The sequence below is a fragment of the Amyelois transitella genome, chromosome 19 (assembly GCF_032362555.1).
Source record: "Amyelois transitella isolate CPQ chromosome 19, ilAmyTran1.1, whole genome shotgun sequence".
NCBI lineage: Eukaryota > Metazoa > Arthropoda > Insecta > Lepidoptera > Pyralidae > Amyelois > Amyelois transitella.
This window is the reverse complement of record NC_083522.1, coordinates 8,022,027-8,044,249: the sequence shown is the minus strand read 5'-3', so window position 1 is coordinate 8,044,249 and position 22,223 is coordinate 8,022,027. Positions and strand designations below refer to the sequence as shown.

Sequence of the window (22,223 nt, the reverse complement as noted above, 5' to 3'; positions counted from 1 at the left end):
ACAATAAAAAATTATAGGGTTTGCGACAAAACGTAGCATTACATCGAATTATGGTTTTTACGCAGATAAGTGCATAATTTATTGAAGCCCTGTGCTTGTACAATCACGAACAAAAATTTTACGTATATTCTTTGTTCATATTTATTTACTTTTTATTTGTTAGTATAATGTGAACAAAGGTGTGTAAATATTGAAGTAAGTAGTATTATTTTAGTTCTATTTTAAAGAACGTAGATGTGATGATATTATGGAATAATATAATATTCTAGATATAAAATTAATAACATGTATTTTAATTAAATTAAAAGGATTAACTGAAAGAAAGTAAGGCTTTTGTGAAGAGTTGTTTTTTTAGCCTCTTGGCGTCAGTCATTGGTGCTGTCTTTTCTTTGGAGAGGAGCCCGGGGTGACCCTGGAGTGGGTAAGTCAGAAGTTAGGGTTTTAAACGAAGCGGCTCACCCTGACCTCCGCAACTTTTGCAGGAGAATTTGATCATTGTACATTTTTAACATAAAATTTTCTTGATGTGCAGGTTTCTTTAATACTTATTACTTTTTACTACCTGAAGGTAATATTAGTACCTACTTGTTATCCAAATAAAATCCAAAGTTAACAAAAAAAGTTTATTCGTTCATTTATTGGTTTTTACGTAGGTAATATTTCATCTTGACTCCCTAATAGTCATTATTTGTTTTCTTTATAAACCTCTGGAAAAACCTTTGTTCGTGAGTGTACGGTCTTATTCGAAATCATATTACTTACTGGCCTTTCGAAAAATGAAAATTCGATACCTAACTCGTAACCCGGTAATGTTATTATAATGCCCATGACTTTATACGCAATTTCATTTCATGATAAAAACTGAAAGCTAGATGTCAAAAAGACTTGAGTCATTCTCATAATAAAGTGTTTTAAATTCGTATTAATTGCTAAATTAAATAAAAAAATACACTCAATAATTCAAATTCACATTTTTAAAAATTTGTTAAATAACCTTTTTGATTGAAGACGTTGCAATTATTAAAATAAAAAAATACACAAGAGATTAAAATGGACATTAAAAAATACCTAATAATTTTATCTGTCTGCTGCTGTATCTCGATCAGTTTGAGTAATGATGCTGTAAACTTTGTGATTTCTTTTGTACAGCTTGATGACAGACCTACATCTTTGTTAACTCCTTATCTTTGTTGGGATAAATGTAAGTTTTATCTTTTTACATACATTATAACCTACGTAGAAAAAAAATAATATCAATAGTTCCATCATGGAAATTTACTATGGTACTAGTGTCAACGAACGATACTATTCCATTATTAGTAGCTAAGAAAAAAACACATATATAATTACCTTTTGCTAGTGACTGGGTCCTTCTCTTTCCGCGAAAATTATAAGAGGTAAAGCATGAAAATCTTGCTAAAATAATAAAGTAGGTACATAAATGATCTAAGGATTCCTTTAGCAAAGAAATTCCTTTGACAAGAGAGAAAAGAGAGAGCCTTTCACAGTCTGAGTACTAGGTACTGTAAACTATTAAGAACTGCCGTTTTTAAAAACTAATTTTATTTTCAGTTGTATCGTTGGAGATTAAAACTTAAAAATGGATGCGTATCGCACCTAATCTTTCACTTAGAACTCAAGATACTAACAAAAGTAATTCCCAGATGTACCTACTTGATAACTTTGTCCGCAAAATGTTGAATAAAATAAAAATAAGATCTAGCCTTGTAGAATTTCTAGAACCAGACCGTCACTGTAATAATATATAAATCTATTTTTATCAACACATAATAGTAACAATTTTACGGTTGAAAAGCAGTATATGAACGTGGCTCAAATGTCTATTATTAATTTTATACGTACCTACCTATATAAAATACTTAATTAAAACTGTGGTATTCCTACGGAGTCTCTAAAAAACTGTAAGGTCACGTTCAGCTTACTGATAGAATTGAAATTCAAATAGTGATAGGATGCTACGTCATCGCCTAAAAGAAGAATCCTTAGTTTATTAACCTAATCCTTATATTTTTTTAATAATACCTCAAAAGATTTACCAGAGTTATCTTTTTTTATTTTTTCGTCGATTACAAACATATTATAAGCCAATAAATATTTTATCTATTCATAAAACGTGCAGATTTTTATTGACGATTAAACATTTTTCAGACACGATTACGTCAATGGCTCGTCAGTTGCACGGATCCGGCAGAAGTATCGCCGATTCTCTACAGACGAACAAAACAGAGTTCTATATTAACCATGTGGTCGTTTTGGTGGATTTTGAATGTTCTAATATCGAGACATTTTTAAAGAATGTAGGTATAGAAAACTCTAATATATACAGGGTGACTTTTAATTCAACTGCATAAATTTAACTGTTATAATAAGTGTACTCATCTTAAGGATATTTAAAAACGTTAAAAAAAAAGTGTGACGTAGTTTTTGAGGGTTTTTTAAATGTGAAAATGATGACGTTTAATTTAAATAAAAATAGGCTCAAACAGCTCAGAAGCATGGGTATAGTCTATGTTTAAAAGGATGCAGTTGTATTAAATGTCACCCTGTATATACACGCCCGCGTCTCCGATTTGTGGAGGTCGCTTCGTGTCAAAACCTGACTTATTCGATTCGTTCAGCCTTCGGACTGCCTCCAGGGAGGTGAAGACGCAATCGGGACTAACTGACTAACTCCAAAAGGAGTATACCAAATCACGCCTCTTTCCTAGACTAGATCTTTGACTAGATCTTTCCGGTTACGATCTCTGGATACTTCGTTCGCTTCGTCTACATTCATAACTCTCTTCATGCAAGCTCGACGGTTGCGGGTACTCTTGACTTTACCCTCGCCAGGATATCCTTAATTCAATGAATTTTAAGGACGGCCAAATCGATGATAGGAATGTGAAAAAAAAATCGATTATGGAAAAAATCGATTAAAAATCGATTTTTTTAAAGTAAAAATCGATTTTTATACTTGATTTTTTTTAAATTAATAATCGATTAAAAATCGATTTTTATAATCATCCAATAAATGCACTCCGAAATTATGTTTTTGTCTTCTGGCTTTGAGCCCGGAACGCGAACTGCCAAAGAATACTATCATAGCTCCATAATATTACATTAACGCCACCTGTGCATTCTTTCTGTGCTCTTAAAACAGATGATTAATTTAATCAAACATTCTCTAGATGGAATTAGTCGACAGTATTTTACCGACATTCGGTTGATATTTTATTCATTATTCGTTGCTGAAACTTCATTTTTCAAACTTGATTGTTAAAAACTTTAATTTGTGTTGATTATACAGGGTGACATTTAAAACAACTGCATCCTTTTAAACATAGACTATACCCATGCTTCTGAGCCGTTTGAGCCTATTTTTATTTAAATTAAACTTCATCATTTTCACATTTAAAAAACCCTCAAAAACTACGTCACACGCTTTATTAAGACCAACAAAAATAATTTAAAACTAAACATGTAAATAAATGTCTGAAAAATAAATTATTTTTCTAGTATCAAGATCAAGTAAAGTACAGAGTTGTCGAGATCGCTCAGCTGAATGCATTGTGTCGTTGACCTCTGAATCTTACGCGTCACTTTTCCGCCGGCCGGGGTGATATTATGTATTTAGGATCGTGGATTTTGATACTTTTATTTTTTTTTCGTACTTTCTGAAATATGAACCGATATTTTTTTCTTTTTACGTTTTTGAATATCCTTTAGATGAGGACACTTAACAGTTAAATTTATGCAGTTGAATTAAATGTCACCCTGTATAAGAACTTACTGATTCTGTTGTTTATTTTTAATGAATAAATCTATTGATATAATGTATATGGCGTTTATTTTGACATAAATTGAAAAATTTGGAAAAAATCTATCAATATAATAAAATCGATTATTTTCTTAAGAAAAATCGATTATTTGTTAATCGATTTTTCATACTTAAAAAATAAATCGATTATATAAAAATCGATTTTTTATCAGCAATGTCACATCCCTAATCGATGATTACTTATAGATAATCATTTTCCAATGAATCAACATCATCCTTTTGCACTGAATAGGTACTTACATAGTTCACACCTCACGTCACCTATCTGTTTGGCATGCAATAAGCTAACAAACGTGCAAATATTTCTTATATAAAATAACTTACTATTATCGGCAGCTTCATCCGCGTGAATTTCTTTCACATATATATAATCACGTCCTTAACCTTTTCGGAGTAGACAGAGCCAACAGTGTTAAAAATACTTAAAGACTACTTTTCTTATCAGTCTGTTTGAGACGGTTGGCCCTGTCTACCCCGTAAAGTGTAAAGATGAAGAATACGTATGTACTTTTCTTATCAGTCTCATTGAGACGGTTGGCTCTGTCTACCCCGTAAAGTGTACCTAAAGAAGAAGAATATGTACGTACTTTTCTTAAATGCTCAGGCTAGTGAGAAAGGCTACTTCAAGTCTCCATATCGCTGGCTGCTACTCAACCTTCATAACAAGGAGGAGACAGTGCTGGAAGACCTGGATATCCTGGTGGATAGTGACGTGGTGGTAGCCAGGAGAGTCGGGGAACTGATCATCATGACTGAAGGTAATGCTGTTATGAATGGAATGGACTGAATATGATCTTAAGTGACTGGATAAAATTACATAAATATCCAGCTGCACGTTGCTGTTGGCTCGGTCTACCCTGTAAGAAATAAAGACGTGATAAACGTATAAATGTTGTAATCTTAGTGTAGTCTTTACATCATAGCACGGTTTCTGTAACCCAGTGATTACATAAACCGTGACCCAGCCTTTGGGTCTCGAGAACCGGGCTTTGAAACTTGGTAAAATTAAAAAGGCATAATATTTAGGAATATAACATAGTTGAACGTGGCCTATCAGTCTTTTTAAGACTGTTGGCTCTGTCTATCCGGCAAGAGATATAGACGTAATTATATGTATGTATGTATGTAAACATGCCGTGTGTTCCCGGCAACAATACAACAAAGAACAGGACCACTCTATCTTTTCCCATGGATGTCGTAAAAGCGACTAAGGGATAGGCTTACATATTTGGGACTCTATTTTTAGGCAATGGGCTAGTAACCTGTCACTATTTAAATCTCAATTCTATCTTAAAGCCAAATAGCTGAACGTGGCCTATCAGTCTTTACGGGACTGTTGGCTCTGTCTACCCCGTGATTAGATAGACGTGATTATATGTATGTTTATGTATGTATAGGAGTAACATAATTGAAATGTCATATTATATTTTAAATTATGGGATGTGTCGTTATCTTGCATCGTTCGCAGTTTTCTGCGTAGTTTTAAAGCGTTTAGGAGCATTAGGGATAATTGTCATTACAGCTATGACTCTGACTGACTGACTCGCTAATGGACTACTTCTCACTTGGGCTACTTCTTGAAGCTGTGTTATATAAATCTCACGATTTAGATGTAAAACTAACACCTTTGGTATCACAATCAGCACTAATAAAATAAAAAGAAAAGATTCGTATGTTTGGAACGAATCAACTCAAAAACAACTGGGCTGATTTTCACGAAATTTTGGCACAGATATAAAATAGATTTTTGGTAAGACTTTTTACTGGAATGAAACTGACTGTTTTCTGGAATTTTCCACAAAAGCGAAGCCCCGCGGAAATAAAGATTTGATATCTACTAAAAAACGATGAAATCATTTTATTTCCTTGTAAGTATATATACTTAATCCTACTTCTATAAAAATTTTAACACCGCTAACTTATACCGGTTTAAGTAAAATATAGGGGAGTGGGGGGTAATTGGAGCCTACTAAGGAAAATTGTTTATAAAAACGACATCTGTTGAAATTGTAATTAACTTTAATTAGGAATATAAACCTTATGTATTTGATTATCAGATAATCACAGTTTGAATCAACTAAAAGTACGCATTTGGAAATAACAAAACAAAACACAGAAAAACAAATTCGCTCTCATTACCCGACACGTCGGGAAATGAGAGCCTATATGGGAAATGGGAGCCAACATTATAAATCTTTCCCGTAAACAATTCTTACCATAGCTAAATCAACAAAATGTAACATGTTAGTATAAAAATCTTAGTAACCAACGATAAAAAATATTTTTTTAAAAAAACTAAACGTTTTAAAAATAGATGCATTGACACTGCCAGAACATTCTTTGTGTGCCCAGTTTCCACAACTTCTGCATCGATACCACATCTCTCCGCTTTTGCCCGAGTCCAGAAAATTGCACACAAAGTCTCCTCTTCTGAATATTCTGACTCATCATCTCAAATAAATTTCTCATTTAAATCTTCTAAGGATTCTTCATCGTCACTTTTAAATAAATTTATTTTTGCTTTTTTAACTCTTTGGTTTTTAGTTTTACTCAGTCTATGTTTTTAACCTTTTTATCTTTGGTACATTTCTTATTATTACATTTTTTTGGCACAATTTTCTTTATTGCAGTTTCCTAGGTTTTTCTTGGTAATTTTTGTTTTACTCTCTTTTTCAATACGTTTCTTCTTTTTCTCTCCAAAGACGTCTTTCATTGGTGTGCTTGTAAAAATTTCAGAATGCTGTTTGTTTTTTAATAATGTACTTCTATTAGATGTATGTATTTGTGGCATTGGGTTTACAATAGACACAACAGTAGCAAATTCTGTAATTTCTGCTTGAGCCTTATCAGTATTGGTTTCAGCTTGTAGTATGTAGTATATTATTATGATCAGATGAGGACGGAGCAATATTTGATCTGGTGGTTTGTAACTGCATCTTGAATGGTTGGTTGATTTGGCATTGCAAATGATAGAGGTGAAATCAATATAGGAATAACCGAGGGTGACTGCTGAATAAGTTGTTTCTGTGGTGTTCCGTAAGATGCAGATGGAATCGGATTTTCGCTTACTAAAGCTAGGTCTGGATACTTCCAGACCTAGCTTTAGTAAGCGAATAGAATAGTCTATCTAGTCTCAGTGGCTGGTTGCTGTGTTATATTAAAAGAAGACTGATCATCATTCCCCACAAAATCAACTTCTGTATCAATGTAATCGTCTTCACAGAAAACCGAAGGGTTCATTGGGAATATTCCTGTAACCTTAAACCCCGAAATACATTTTTCTATATTAGCTACCCTTATGTAGGCCTTATTAAATAGCCCTGCAACTGGATATAATATTTCTGCAATCCCAATTTTTTCAGCAATGATGTAGTACGTTTTCCAAAATTGTTCTTTTGTAAGGCCATAAAATTTATTGGACAAGGTACGAAGGTGATCGGCCAGAAATTATTCCTGTCCAGGGTTGAAGACGGTAAACTTAATTTTAAAAAAGTAGTCCATTATCCATTATTGCTCTGTCAACCACGTAAGGGAAGACGTGATTCTAAGTATGTGTATATATAAAAGTACATTATAAATATTGTGACGGCAATGGGAGCCATGTCGGGAAATGGGAGCTATCCTAGGCTCCCATTACTCGCTTTATTCGATTTTGAGAAATTATAACACAGATATTTTATTCAATTCTCAATGACTATTTGTCGAATAATACTTGAAAGAAGACTAATTAAGGTTTGCAAAGAGCATAAATATAATATTATAACAAAATATTTCCATACATACCTCGTGGATCAAAAAGTAAAATTTTTTAGAAGCGCGAACCGAAAAACATACATCTGTCCCACATGACTAAACAATGCATACAGACGCGATCCGGCCGCGAAGGCGAACCTTTACGAAGGTTAACGAACACGCCCAAGCGGTCACTCGTGCTCTAATAAGGACTGTTTTGGAAAAAACAGTATCGCTCTCATTACCCGACCGCTCTCATTACCCCCCGCTCCCCTACCTACTTACATACATTCAAGAATGTTTAAAATAACGTGATCATTAATTTTCCATACAATACAAAGTAAATGGTATTCGATGTAAACGTGTTATAGGTATAACCTCCAGACACCATTTGCGTCTCGAAGTCCATAAATAACAGACTTGACGACAGAGAATAAACATTACTTCTGTATCATTTTAACTTGCTTCTGTCCTACCAATTCGTCTTGTGTGGTATTAATATATCTTATAATATTAATATATCTTATAACTAGCGTTCGGCCGCGGCTTCGTCCGCGTAAAACGAAAAGTCCGCGGGAATTTCGAAAAACCCTCTCTTAGGGCGCCCTAAACCACATAAATAATAACCTACAGGCATATTAAGTTAACATTTTTAGACCCAGCAAAAATCATCAGGCACTGGTTTTTTTCTATCTGCTGAAAATCACACGATTAACCGAATAGCTGACTATTTAGAGACTGTACCCGCGACTTCGTCCGCGTGGAATAATTATTATGGGCATCATGGAAGCCCTCAAGGATGAATAATATTCCCCGTTTTTTTCACATATTCCATTATTTCTTTGCTCCTTATAGTTGCAGCGTGATGTTATATAGCATTAAACCTTCCTCGATAAAAGGTCTATTCGACGCAAAAATAATTTTTCAATTCGAACCAGTAGGTAGTTCCTAAGATTAGCGCGTTCAAACATACAAACAAACAAACTCTTCAGCTTTATAATATTAGTATAGATTAGTTATGAGGAAATATTAAATACACCGCATTAGGTACTAAATAAGTACATTATATTGCAATCAACTCAGACATCTTAGAATTATGATGCAAAAACAATATAAATGCATAATAAATTATAAGACATAATTTAGTTTCTAATGATATAACAGTTTGAAAATCAAAAAACCATTTTCATGTAAAAATGTTGCCAATACGAGTTTACGTAACTTACCTTGTTAAAAAAGGTATTAGATCTCGTAAAAAACCAAGCGCTACAAACGATAAGCTCTAAAGAAAACCCAAATCAAAATGTGTATATGAAATCATATGAAATATGTTTATATACATACATACTGTAGTATTCTTTATTTTCCAGTATATAAAGTGGCAAGAAATACAGAAATAATTCACACTACAAGAGCTTCATGGCGCCCGTTACACACTGAGGAAGGTTTTGTAGAAGATTCTAAAGGAAATCGTACTGAAGATGATATTTGTAGGAAATTATTTCCGAATGTACATTTTATGGGAAAGTTTGGGATCGTAGAAGATTATCGAGAGAGTAAAGCGGTATCTTCTAGAAGGAAGAATTTAAGAAGACACACGCTGACTATGGTCAACGTGTTGCTTGATACTAATGAAACTCAGAAACATATGGACGATCGATTGTAAGTATAATTTAGATGGACAGAATAAAAAGACAGTGTGGTTCCCGGTACCAATAGAAAAAAGAATAGTTCCCTCTCTTTCCCATGGATATCGTAAAAGGCGATTAAGAGATAATCTTATAAACCTGGGATTCTTCTTCTAGGCGACATGCTAGCAACCTGTCACTATATTAATCTCAATTTTATCACCAAGTCAAACAGCTGTACGAGGTCTATCAATCTTTCAAGACTGTTGGCTCTGTCTACCCCGCAAGGGATATGGGCGTGACTATATATATATGTATGTACATGTAATATAGATGCTAAGCATCCATGCTGGTCTGTAAGCGAAAAAAAAAACATAGTGTATGCCAACTGTTCGTTGTATATTGTAAACGCCAATCAAAGGGGATGCTTATAAACTTCTTCTTTTAAGCAATGAAGCGAACCTCACTATTTGTGTCTAAATTCCATTATTAAACCATACAGATACTAGTTCATACCGTCTTACAGTCTTTTTCATAACTATTGGCTCAGTCTACCCTGTTTGGGATAAAGACGTGATTATACTTATGTATGTAGACATATAAAGAATACTTACTTCTTGTTTCTACAATAACAATTGGCACGTGTATCAAAATCAGGTTGTCTGGTTCGCCGATGCTAAACTGGTTTTGATGGTAATTTACAAAATAAATACATAATATATCCTAGGAATTTTTTCACAATCAAGATTAAACTCTGTTATTATCGATCTACATGTTAATCGTGCATTTGATTGTTGCTTAAATTAATACCTACTATCAATCTCAACAAAAAAGTGCTTTATGTAAAATAAAATAAATTTCAATTTTGCTTATTACTGTTTTGTAGGAGAATATGTTTTTGTTAAGTAATTGGCACCAATTTTATGTAATTAATAAAAGAAACAAAAGTTAAATTAGTACTAGTTTAACGAGTTCATGATTGATTTTTAGGGTTCCGAACCTTAAAGTTATAAGCGGGACCCTATTACTAAGCCTCTGTTTCCTGTATGTCTATCTGTCAGCAGGCTGTATCTCATAAACCGTGATAGATAAAAAGCTGAAATTTTCACAAATTATATATATTTCCGTAACTTCTATAACAACGAATACTAAAAATTATAAAAATGTATAAGTATATTAAGAGGGGTCACCATACAGGTAACAGGTAGACGCTTAAAATTTTCAATAAAATCAAAATAATCAAATAACAATAAAGTAATTATTAAAGATAGACATACAACAAACGTATTCTTAAGCATAATTTTGGTCGATTTTAATAAACAGGTACAGATACAGGCGCACACATGAACATAAAAAAAAAATAAGTAGATAGATATTTAAGTAACAAATGTGATGATGGTACGCATCCCTTGATGCGCGAGTCCGACTCGCACTTGGCCGGTTTTTTTTTTAATCTCACAAGTAATCACTGATCAATATCTAAAAAGTTTTTATTGGCATCAAATAACTGTTCTGTATTCTATGTGTAAATTTACTTACCGGTTTTAGCATCGCCAACTGCAAAAGTTGGTTTTGGGTTACTTACAGAAATCGCATTAATATGTGCTTAGTCTGGCATTGATTCAAATTCATCGGGATTTCTGTCAATAATTATAAATTGAATAAATACAAAAAATTTAGATAATGTTTCAAAAATTTTCTTGGATCTTTTTTTAAAGTTTGAAATATAGGTAGGTAGCTACTTAATTTTGGTACCAAAAAAGAGCAATAGGTAGGTAGAAGTAGTTTATATCCACAACTATATATAAAACTTAAATAATGTGTATCATGCCGCCTAAAATTTATTTGGTAACTTTTGTGGAAATTTTATCTTCCTTTTAACGTTAAGTTCAGTTACATCCTCTCCTCATATCTCTGGAAAGGAGACCGGGAGACCTCTTGATCCTAGATTTGATAAGTCAGCTTTTTAGACAAGAATATCGATGAAAAGAGATGAGATTGGTCTTTTACTAAAATGCCGGAAACCACACGGATAAATCGCAGCCGTATCGATAGTGTACAACAAAAATTCTTTTCGTGCAGGCTTCTCCACCAAGATTCTATAGCAAAAACGTCGTACGCGGCCGCGAAGATCTGTTTTGAAATGCTTAATGCGTCGGAGAAACTTCTGTTTACCCACACTTGGGGATACCCTGACCAATACGGGAGATGGCAGGGTCTAGTCCAGCATTTGATTGACAAAGAAGCTGATTTGGGTGAGTTACCTTTCTTCTTATTTTTATAAACTAACCAGAGTTTTAATAGTGGGGGCCTGGTAAAGAATTTATCCATACTAATATAAGGAAAGATTTATACATACACTCAATACACACACGCCTCTTTCGCGGCGGGGTAGGCAGAAACTACAGCTTTCTACTTGCCTCGATTCAAGCATACTTCTTCTCGCTTCATCTTCATAACGATCTTCTTGCACGCTCGTTGGTTTAGAGTATACTTGTCCTGACTTTTCGCTAGAACTTCCCCGATTTGATCAAGGTACTTTCGGCTAAGCCTTCTTACGATTAACATTCACACTTAATTAATTTCAGGAACTTGTTCCATCTTCACTCTCCAACGTATGGAGGTTGTGGACTATATCGCCATGGTTGGCAAAAACTCCGTTCGCTTCATCTTCAGAGAGCCTCCCTTAGCTTACATCTCCAATATCTTCACTCTCCCCTTCACCAGAGACGTGTGGCTGGCGATCGTTATCTGCGTCCTGGGCTGTGCTGTCTTCCTGTTCATCACTTCTAAGTGGGAAGCTACTAAGAGTTCGGTAAGTTTGTACACATGCAATTATCTTGAAAAGACTGACAGGACAAGCCACATTCACTCATTCTCGGCATACTTCATTAGGCCGTCAGTTCAATTTTTACTTACACTTTTCCCAGTATATTCCTGATTTATTCAGCTTGACCTATTCTTTCTGACATTTCAAGGAAAAAATTGTTGAGTTTATTTCAAAGAAGGTCAAGATCTTCGATATTTCAGTAACTATTTTAATAGAATATACCTACATACATACCTTTAATTTGAAGTGTGACGATTTTGATACTGTAAGTGAAGTTAAGTAAACCAAACTAAAGCTTTAATAAGAGACCACTCATTCAATCCGGTTTCAGCACCAGTTCCAGCTAGACGGCTCCTGGGCTGACGTTCTGATCCTGATCATCGGAGCAGTTCTGCAACAGGGATGCACATTGGAACCTAGATTCGCTGCAGGTATTTCACTAAACTTTGCCCCCATAGTCCTCCTGGTATTTGTTCTCCTGTGAAAGAACTCGGGTGCCTTGAATGTGCAGGTTTCCTCACTTACCTTTTACTCACCGTAAAAACATCGGTTGGCACTCAAACATACATATAGCTCAGAAAAGAGCAGAGATACCTACGAGTAGGATTTGAAACAATGTCTCCACTCCTCACTTTTTTGACCATGATATTTTGTCTGTAGGAAGAACAGTAATGTTTCTTCTGTTCATCGCGCTGACGATCCTGTACGCGGCGTACTCCGCTAACATCGTGGTGCTGCTGCGGGCACCCAGCTCCTCCATCAGGACACTGACTGACCTCCTCCACTCACCCATGGAACTCGGCGCTAGTAACTTTGAGTACAACCGGTATTTTTTCAGGGTAATTAATTTATCAATACAAATACTATATACAGATATCACTTCTTACGGGGGTAGACCTACGCCTAAAAGAAGAATCCCAAGTTTATAAGCCTATCCCTTAGTCGCCTTTTAGCTATTATTTTCGACAGCAATAAGAAAGAGATGCAGTGGTGCAGTTTTTTCTATGGGTATGTCAAACCTCTAATATGGTGTTAAAAACATGTATACTTTCAGAAACTTAACGACCCGCTCCGAAAAGCAATCTACGACAAGAAAATCGCCCCCAGGGGAAAGAAGGCTTTCTACAGCAAAGAAGAAGGGGTGGAGAAAATTAGGAAGGTAAACTCATTAAAATCACATGAGTACATATATATCTCTATTTATAAACAAAACACATACGTTGCGTGCACGTAACGTACCTTTATTTTTATTTATTGTGCCGTATGGTTCCCGGCACCAATAGAAAAAACAATAGCACCCATTCTATTCCAGACAGACTCATGCAAAGAAAGTTAACTTTAAAACATATATTATCGCGCAGGGTCTGTTTGCGTTCCACATGCAATGCAACCCAGGCTACCGTCAGATCCAGGAGACGTTCAATGAGAACGAGAAGTGCGACCTGGTCGAGATGGATTACATCAACGAGGTGGACCCCTGGGTGCCGGGCCAGAAGAGATCCCCATTCAAAGACCTCTTCAAGATCAAGTTGGTAACTATTATCTTATCTCGTGTCTCGTCCTCAGAAACTCTGTTCAATAAAAGTACGTTTCGCTGGAAAAAAAATTTCAACATCTCAAGACCCATTTAAAATTCCTTCAAAATCAAGTAGGGCTTTTTCATACAGCCATGTCTAAATTTACTGATTAAGACTGCATTTCACACGCTTAATGAGCCACCATTGTATCGCCTTTTGCCTAGAGTTGGACCTTTGCCATAAGATATCCTCTCCTCCTCTTCAAAGACGTGTGTAAGATCCTCTCAATGCATTTTGATTATTGTGAGAAAACTTAAAGTCTTCCCGAAGAGTCCAAATTGTGCAAACAAAGATAAATACAACCTCCGACTTAACATATTCGGAGCCGCGATTCCCCAAGCGTTATACCTAGCCTGGCGGAAGATCTTCCCTTTGGTGGCGGTCGAGCCGAATCATCGCTCCCGCTTCATCGTGAATATATATTTTATATATGCAACTTTTCGTGACGATCTTCTGACTACCGACTGGATCTAATTGCGATGTAGACACTTAAAGTTCTAAACTAGCTCTTAGTATCATTACCTAAAGTTGATAGTAATCATGTATGTCATTGTCTCCATGATTGAAGCTGGTATTATTTCTGTTTGATTCCTCAGCTTCATCAAAATCTGGGAGACTGGTATCCAAGCTAACTACAACCGGCGCATCAACGTCCCCCGGCCAAAATGCTCAGGGTCCGTGGCTACCTTCAGCAGTGTCGGCATCACTGACATTTACCCCGCCCTGCTGGCGACACTGTACGGAATGTTGCTAGCACCAGCCATCTTGGTTCTGGAGATTGCTTACCATAGACTGTAAGTATAATTTCAGTAATATCATTGTTCAGTAGCATCGATGAGGAAGAAAAGAAGAGAAGAGTTTTTGTCTGTGGCAATATCACTTAGCGTCAAGCTGGTAGCAGCGAAAATGCTTAATTGTGCAAGTTAATTTTCTAGGGATTAGAGCATGTGCTATGTACTATAGTCACCGTATATCCCTTGAGGGGTAGACAGAGCCAACAGTTTTGAAATAATAAAAGGCCACGTTCAGCTGTTTGGCTTAATGATGGAATGGAGATTCAAATTGTGAAAGGTTGCTTCGGCAAGCCAGCATCGCCTTAATTAAGAATCCCAAGTTTATAAGCCTATCCCTCAATCGCCTTTTTCCGACATCCACGGGACAGATATGGAGTGATACTATTCATTTTCATATTTGTGCTGGGCACCACAGCACATACATTCCTACATACATATTATCACGACTATATCCCTTGCGGGGTAGACAGAGCCAACACTCTTGAAAAAACTAATAAGCCACGTTCAGATTAGAGCACATAACTATATAAACCACTACAACCTCCGACTGAACATTTTAGGACCGTGAGACAGTTGATACTGGGCACTCTATTAAGACTTTACAGGTCGATTTCCAGGCAAGAAACAAAATTACTTAATTTTGAGCGCAATAATGAGAAACATTATGAGGTTTTTAAGATTTGTCTTAATTTTCAGGATAATTATGAGAGCAAAGAGACGACAGAATATTGTCCAGGACACATTTGAGTTCAAAAACAGGAAGATAGCTGAAAATTAAGATTATGAGATTCTAGAAGAAATATCAGAACTATAATAGAAAAAAATCTGCACAATCTTATGGAAAAGTAAGATCACTGGAATAGCTATACCTAAGCACAGATTTTAAAGCCTAAATATTATTATTGTAAAAAGGTGCCTGTTTATAGATTTATGTTTGTAAGTGAAATAAATAAGTAGCAAAAAAAGATAGGATAATGTACGTATTTAAAACCTTTCAACTTAGAGAACTGTATTAGAAATAATTTCAGAAAAAAATACACCCATGTCGTACTGAAAATGTTATTTCATTTTAAAATTACCCATGTGCAAGTTGTTAACCTGTCGATAACTGATTGTTATGGAAAATTACGGTGTTCCAAGTTGTTCTGATTATTAGGCATATTTAATGCATTGGCCTGTCGACATAAATGCAAAGACCTAATTTAGTTTTTTAAAAAGAAAACGAGACAAAAACAATTCTGACGCTGTAGCTATATGTCTTTTTCTTCGATGCAGAAAAGGAACACAGCAAAAAGTCATCCAGATAAACGAAGTCTTCTATGTAAATCGTGATTTGCCTACTCTCTGCGGCATCTTTTCGTGATAGCGGTGACAGCTTTGAAGCTGTGGTTAGGAAACCGTTGTCCACTTTCTTTTGTATACATCGTGATGACCTGTTCAACCAACTAGGTCCAGGTGACACTACTTAGCAAGATATAACTGAGTATAGGTACTTTGGCAACTATATTACTAGTGCTTATACAATCTCTTACATAGTTCCCACTTTATCTTGTGGCCCTAAAATATCTACCAAAAATGATCGTAATACTAATTTTATTTATTTCACGAGTTTTCATGGCACATTTAGCATATGCTAATGATGGAAATACAGTGAGATTTATCAAAGAATATATTGTGAATGAAAACAAGCCTACTGACTTGGTTTTTCACCGCTTATGCTGGGGTAACGGTAAGTTCCTTTGAAATCACATCCTTTATTTTTCAAATAAAAAAGAATAACTTTGCACTGGGTCGAGTGATACGAACGACTCACTCTTCACTTTCGTCGTCTTTTTATCATCTACGTCAATCATTTTGCAACAAATCGATTTTAACATAGGCAAATCATTATGCATTCGGAAGAACAGAACTGTAAGTAGCTTACTAGAGTTCTTTTGAAATTCAACATATTTTTTTCAGTTTTTTATAAATAACTGCCTCCTTTATTCTTTAAATTTCAGATATCCAAGTTGAATTAATGAACGAAATGACTAGTATAGGTGTGAGATCGTCTTCTCTTATACATTTGCCTTCAAAGTATTTTTATCACTTTATTCTGTTCCTAGTCGATTTGAGGTGCGAAAGTTCTGAAGAATATCTTGTAAACGTAAGAATTTACCATTTTTCTATCACATATCCAAACTGACGTTTCTTTCCCGGGAGGTAGGCAGAGACTACTTACTTCTTCCTATTTACCACGGTCCCCGCGTATATATTTCGCTTGAACTACAATTTTCACTCTCTTCATAAGTTTTTCAGTTTAGGGTATTCATGACTTTACCTTTCGTCAGGTCGTCCTGATTTGGTCAATATTCTCTCCTTGTAAAGTTTAAGTAACATTTATCTTTGTTTAAATTCTCGGATTTAGTGGTAGAATATGAACATTCTAATAATTCTTATTGTTTTTAGGCAACATCGAATAATCTTTACGCATGGCCGTTTCGTTGGCTAATTATTTCCGAAACTTTGAACCCAGATTCCGTGATATTAGAGATCCCAGCACTTCCTGATAGTGATATTGTCTTGGCTGAAAAAAAAATGGATACATTTACCTTGACTGAATGTAAGTGTATATAATCATCACGTAAAGATAGTTAGACTAAGTACTTACTCCCCTAACTCGTAATGTAATAGTTCAACAATCTGATGTGAACTGTGAACAAAGAAAAATAAAACCACATTGATTTGAAAGACTAGAATTGTATCTTCAGGACAGGGTAGAAAATAAATTGAAATGCTTCAGTTTTAGATCAAACTTCAAATCTAAAACAAGAATAAGAAAAGAAGAAAACTGGTCACTTAAAAAAGGACAATTTACACGTTCTGTTATCATCTTTGCTTTCCCACTAAAGTTCTAACCTCCAAAACTGTTCTCCTCAAAAATTTTGTTGCTAATTCCCCTTTTTACAGTGCACAAACCAGCAGCAAATTATTCAATGATATTCACTCCAAGAGGGTTTTACAACGGCACGCTGGTCGACGTGAGGCCATTCAAACAGATCTTCAAAAGAAGGAGAGATCTGATGGGACACGCGCTGACGATCTCCAATGTTATTCAGGACAGTAACACTACTAAGTATCATCTTCTTCAAGAGAATAGGCTGTGAGTTTAATTTTTTATCCTACCTGTAATTGCTAACAGGCAATACACTATTTATATCTGTTCTCGGTTGAGTTAAGACCAAAAATGAAAAGGATCATCCATCTTTTTTCTATTTGTCCTAGTTTTATGTCTAATTCATAACATTTCCTGCGACATTTCAAATCTATCCGGCATTTTAAACACAAATTAACAATCAAGAAAGTATTCGTTGCATGTTTTCCATAAGTATATGCTTATTATATTTTCGCTATATCTATATCGCTAAAGGACCAATTTACAAAATTTGCTTTCACTAGAAAACTTACTAACACTTCGTAAGCTAATTCTTAATGTACCCGTCTTGTCACCTCATATTCCTGACTAAGCTTTCCTAATCCAGAGAGCTACAATACGACGCCGTCGCCAAAATCTGTTTCATAGCAGCTAGACATGCCTTCGAGATGTTGAACGTCACCACTCGGTACATCTTCAGCTATCGATTCGGGTATAAAGTGAATGGCACGTGGACTGGGATGATAAATGATCTTGAGGAGAAGAGAGCTGATCTGGGTAAGTTCTTTATCAAATCTTTCGGGTAATGTAGAGGTATACTGAAAAAGGTTTGACAGTGTGATTAAACTTGATATAGCTGGTATAGCAACTTTGCTTCATGGTTTTGCCACCAACTTTTAATAAAATTCAATTCTTATGAATATCAATCAAAAAAATTACAAGATATTCCTTGTTTAATGGCAAAATCGTTCTTCATCTGCTCTTTTAACAAAATCGTCAGTGAATGTATTTTTACATAACTTTCTATAATCTCAATTTAGACCTGTCTCCACGAATTAAATAAACAATGTAAAGACCAAAGAAGTCTATTTTCTATTAATTTTGGTAGTTACCGTATCTTTAGGCAAATAGCCTTCATTTCTTATTTCTTGGTTCCAGGAACCAACTGCGTGGTCTTCCTGAACCGGCTGGAGGTGGTCATGTACACCGACACAGTAGCACCAATGAGGATGAGATTCGTGTTCCGGCAGCCACCCCTGTCCTACGTCTCCAATATCTTCGCGCTACCATTCTCGATCAATGTCTGGGTGGCCATTATTATCTGCTCCTTGGCTTGTACTGCCACCTTGTTCTTTACCAGTAAATGGGAGAATAAGATTGAAAAGGTATCTTTTTTTTCTTTTGATACATTTTTGTCATAGGCATTTTTCTAGCAAAGATTCTATATATTCAAAGCATACCCGGTGCAGACAAATTCAGTCAGTCCAGTCAGGTCTGTGGTCCATCCACACAGGTCCGCATATTGAGAGTTACGTCAGAAAGTAAATACTTTACTGGTACTGTTTCTGTCTTTGTTCTTTCTTTAAACAACTGAATTTCTCAGACATCTACTCAACTGGACGGAAGTGTCGGTGATGCCTTGTTGTTAACTATGAGTGCGATCACACAACAAGGGTGTGCCTTAGAACCGAGAAGAGCCCCAGGTAAGGGTTTATAAATTTTGCTTTATCCTCTTTTATTCTCATTTTGCTGTATTTTTATAAGGAAAAATAAATTTAACAGCTTTGACTGGCGATGCATATTAATTTTCTGATTATTATAAGTAATTAATGATAAAATAACACATCAGCATGCAGCAAATGGAAGAAATCAGCTGGAGTTATTCTGACGAGCCAACATTTAATGCACATGGTGCCACCCCAAGATAATCTGTTCCAAGTCACATCAGATTTGTGCCTAATCTTATAATATATATCTAAAATTCTCGTGTCACAATGTTCGTTCCCGTACTCCTCCGAAACGGCTTGACCGATTCTCATGAAATTTTGTGAGCATATTTAGGTCTGAGAATCGGCGAACATCTATTTTTCATATACCTTAGTGATAAGGGTTCACCCTTAACATTTTTAATGTTTCAATTGACCTAAACTTTAAAGAAACAATATTCTTTCAGGACGCATAATGGAGTGGGTATTCTTTGCTGCCGTTATGGCTCTATACGCGGCTTATTCCGCCAACATCGTGGTGCTACTCCAGGCACCATCCAACTCCATCAAGACCTTGGCACAGTTAGCTGCCTCCAAGATGGAACTCGGCGCCAACGACTTGGACTACAATCGTTTTGTGCTGAGTGTAATTATTTGTGACATCTAACGCCATAATTTAAGCTGATTTCTAAATGATAAGTATAGAATTACCTACAATACCACTACCTCGGCCATTTATACTCGCGGATTTTCTACAAAGCTATGATACAATGATAGACAATGAAAATATTCAAAGTGGTTTTAGGACAGGGAAGCCGACTGTCTGCCGTGAAATAAAACTTTTGTCAACATTTTCACAAGAGACATTTTCTGAAGAGAAAGAGAGAGAGAGAGAGAGAGGTACCACATACGTGACATTACAGGTTTTCAAGATGATTTTGCATCCAATGAAAAAAAATACTGACTAGGTACTTCTTCCAGCCCAGCCAAACATCACAGGACCCCATTCACCAGAACATCCATGACAGAGTTAACCCCGACGATGGAGCTGGAAAGTTTTACCACATTTACGAAGGGGTGGAAAGAATCAGAAAGGTAATAAGCCGCGCCGCGTGGTTACCGATACTTTATAATTAGGGCAACTCTATCTCAATCGATGTCGTAAAAGGCGACTAGAGGAATAGGCACTTTAATCTAATGACGGTCAGACGGGAGTCGCTTCGTTTAAAACCTGACACCCAATCCATAATCACGGTCAAAGGTCGCACCTCGAGCTCTCCTCCGGAGAGATGAGGTTGTAACCTGGACTAACACCAGGACGAAGAAGTGCTCGACAAAGCCATGCAACTGTCTGTGTTTTCGTATGGCTTGATAACTTATGCATGCTGTTCTTGTACCCTTGCCTGTAGGTGATTGAGCGTATGGGTTGTTGCCAACATTAAATACTCAAATAATTAGGTATAAACTCATACAAAAAGACCGATTTATATATCTGCTTGTGGACGAAGCATATTGAGTTCATTCTTGGGTTCTTCTTGCCTTCGCTACTAAACACATGAGAGTGAGAAGATTATCTTTGATTTCGGTTAACTAACTTTGGTCCTTCGATTCACAAAAGAGGAGAAATAAATATTTATCTTTGTCAGGGACTATTCGCATTCCACTCTATCGTGGAGCCAGTCTACCACCGAGTTGAGGATACCTTTTTGGAGACTGAGAAGTGCGACCTGACTGAAGTAGACTTCATTGGAAGTTTCGACGCCTCAACCCCGGTTAGAAAAGACTCACCTTATTTGGAGCTGCTGAAAGTTGTGTAGGTTTTCTACGGTTTTACCATAATAATTCTATTATATATCTACATATATAATTCTAGTTATTAATATTTTTAATAGGTATATTTATTTTTGGTAACGTTGTCTCACTACATCACTATAACAAAAAATTGTGTCAAGTTTATGAAAATTTCTACACATTGGAGCAAAAATTTGAGCTTCTCACTCAAAATTGTCAGCTCAACACACTTGACTTCACAGAAGATCTTGGCTGCTCATTATATTATTATCCATCTAAAGTCAAATCTCGACGAACTTGGTTAAGCACATCTTAATAATCTGGTTACTATTAGTGCAATATAACAGGGGCTCACATGAATGGAGTTGCAAGCAAAAGAGCCCTTCTCAGGTTAAGGTTTTTGTACCTTTGTATAGAAGGGCTCTTTTGCTTCCACTGGCAAATATTTCAGCTTTTCCATTTCCATACATACATACATATGGTCAAGTCTATATCCCTTGCGGGGTAGACAGAGCCACCACTCATCAAAAGACTGAATGGCCACGTTCAGCTATTTGGCTTAATGATAGAATTGACATTCAAATAGTGACAGGTAGGTACATTTCCATTCCATTTCCAGTTACAAACAAATGCGCGAAACTGGCATTTTGTCGGCCCAAAACCGTCGTCTCCAGACGCCGAAGCCGCACTGCTCCGACAAAAAGGCAGCCTTCGCCAGTGTGGGGGTAATGGACCTGCGGCCGGTGCTGCTGTTGATGCTGTACGGAACACTACTGTCGCTTGCTATCATGCTGGTGGAGATGCTAGTGTTCAGACTGTAAGGGTTTAATTACAATCGCCTGTGAAGTGACATGACACTTGGTCGTATTAACCAAAACCACAAGAGGGTCAAGTTTATCTGCAGGCTGTTGTGTATTGAAATTAAAAGAGAGATGAGGTAAAATCCTGAACTGAAGATCGTGGGTTGACACAGTAAACCAGCAGCCTTATAATTCGAAATAGATTACATACCTAATGCAAAATAGCGAACCATACCAAAACATCATAATCTCTTGCAGTAGTGTAAAACAAAATTATTCTTCTTTTTCCTTTGAATATGTACCTATATTATTTATTGTTTTTCAGAACAATTATATACAAAGAAAAGAAAAAAAACTGGATGCTGAATGGTTGGAATTTGGAGTTTTTAAATTAATAGTGACAAATTTTATTTAAGACACAATTAGGCAAGATAGTCTAAAATAGATCCCACTCTTTATAATGATATTCTCTTTTGGCTGTTCGAGTGTCGATAGATGTATAGTAGTGCGACATCTCTACGTCACACGCCATCAGCAAATCACAACGAAGTATTCTGCGACATCAAAAAATAGCAGCGAAGTAGTAGCGAAGTACCTAAAATTATTCCCG

General features: G+C 35.9%; 1 protein-coding gene across 1 annotated transcript; it reads left to right on the top strand.

Annotated features, from left to right (window-relative positions):
- Positions 1-1,050: 1,050 nt before the first annotated feature.
- LOC106132512 (uncharacterized) lies at positions 1,051-22,008 on the top strand. Its single transcript, XM_013331957.2, has 25 exons — positions 1,051-1,201; positions 2,170-2,318; positions 4,446-4,599; positions 8,944-9,235; positions 11,284-11,456; positions 11,790-12,016; positions 12,363-12,462; positions 12,692-12,870; positions 13,086-13,190; positions 13,393-13,559; positions 14,205-14,402; positions 15,099-15,149; positions 15,678-15,730; positions 16,012-16,131; positions 16,403-16,548; positions 16,851-17,004; positions 17,352-17,544; positions 17,924-18,093; positions 18,475-18,701; positions 18,920-19,019; positions 19,490-19,668; positions 20,004-20,117; positions 20,669-20,835; positions 21,433-21,630; positions 21,939-22,008. The coding sequence occupies exons 1-25, from the start codon at positions 1,051-1,053 to the stop codon at positions 22,006-22,008; spliced, it is 3,837 nt and encodes a 1,278-aa protein (XP_013187411.2).
- Positions 22,009-22,223: the final 215 nt, after the last annotated feature.

Coding starts and splice junctions, on each gene's coding strand:
- LOC106132512 (XM_013331957.2), top strand. CDS start 1,051: ATGGACATTAAAAAATACCTAATAATTTTATCTGTCTGCTGCTGTATC. Junction 1,202..2,169: donor TTATCTTTGTTGGGATAAAT/GTAAGTTTTATC, acceptor AACATTTTTCAG/ACACGATTACGTCAATGGCT. Junction 4,600..8,943: donor ACTGATCATCATGACTGAAG/GTAATGCTGTTA, acceptor TTTATTTTCCAG/TATATAAAGTGGCAAGAAAT.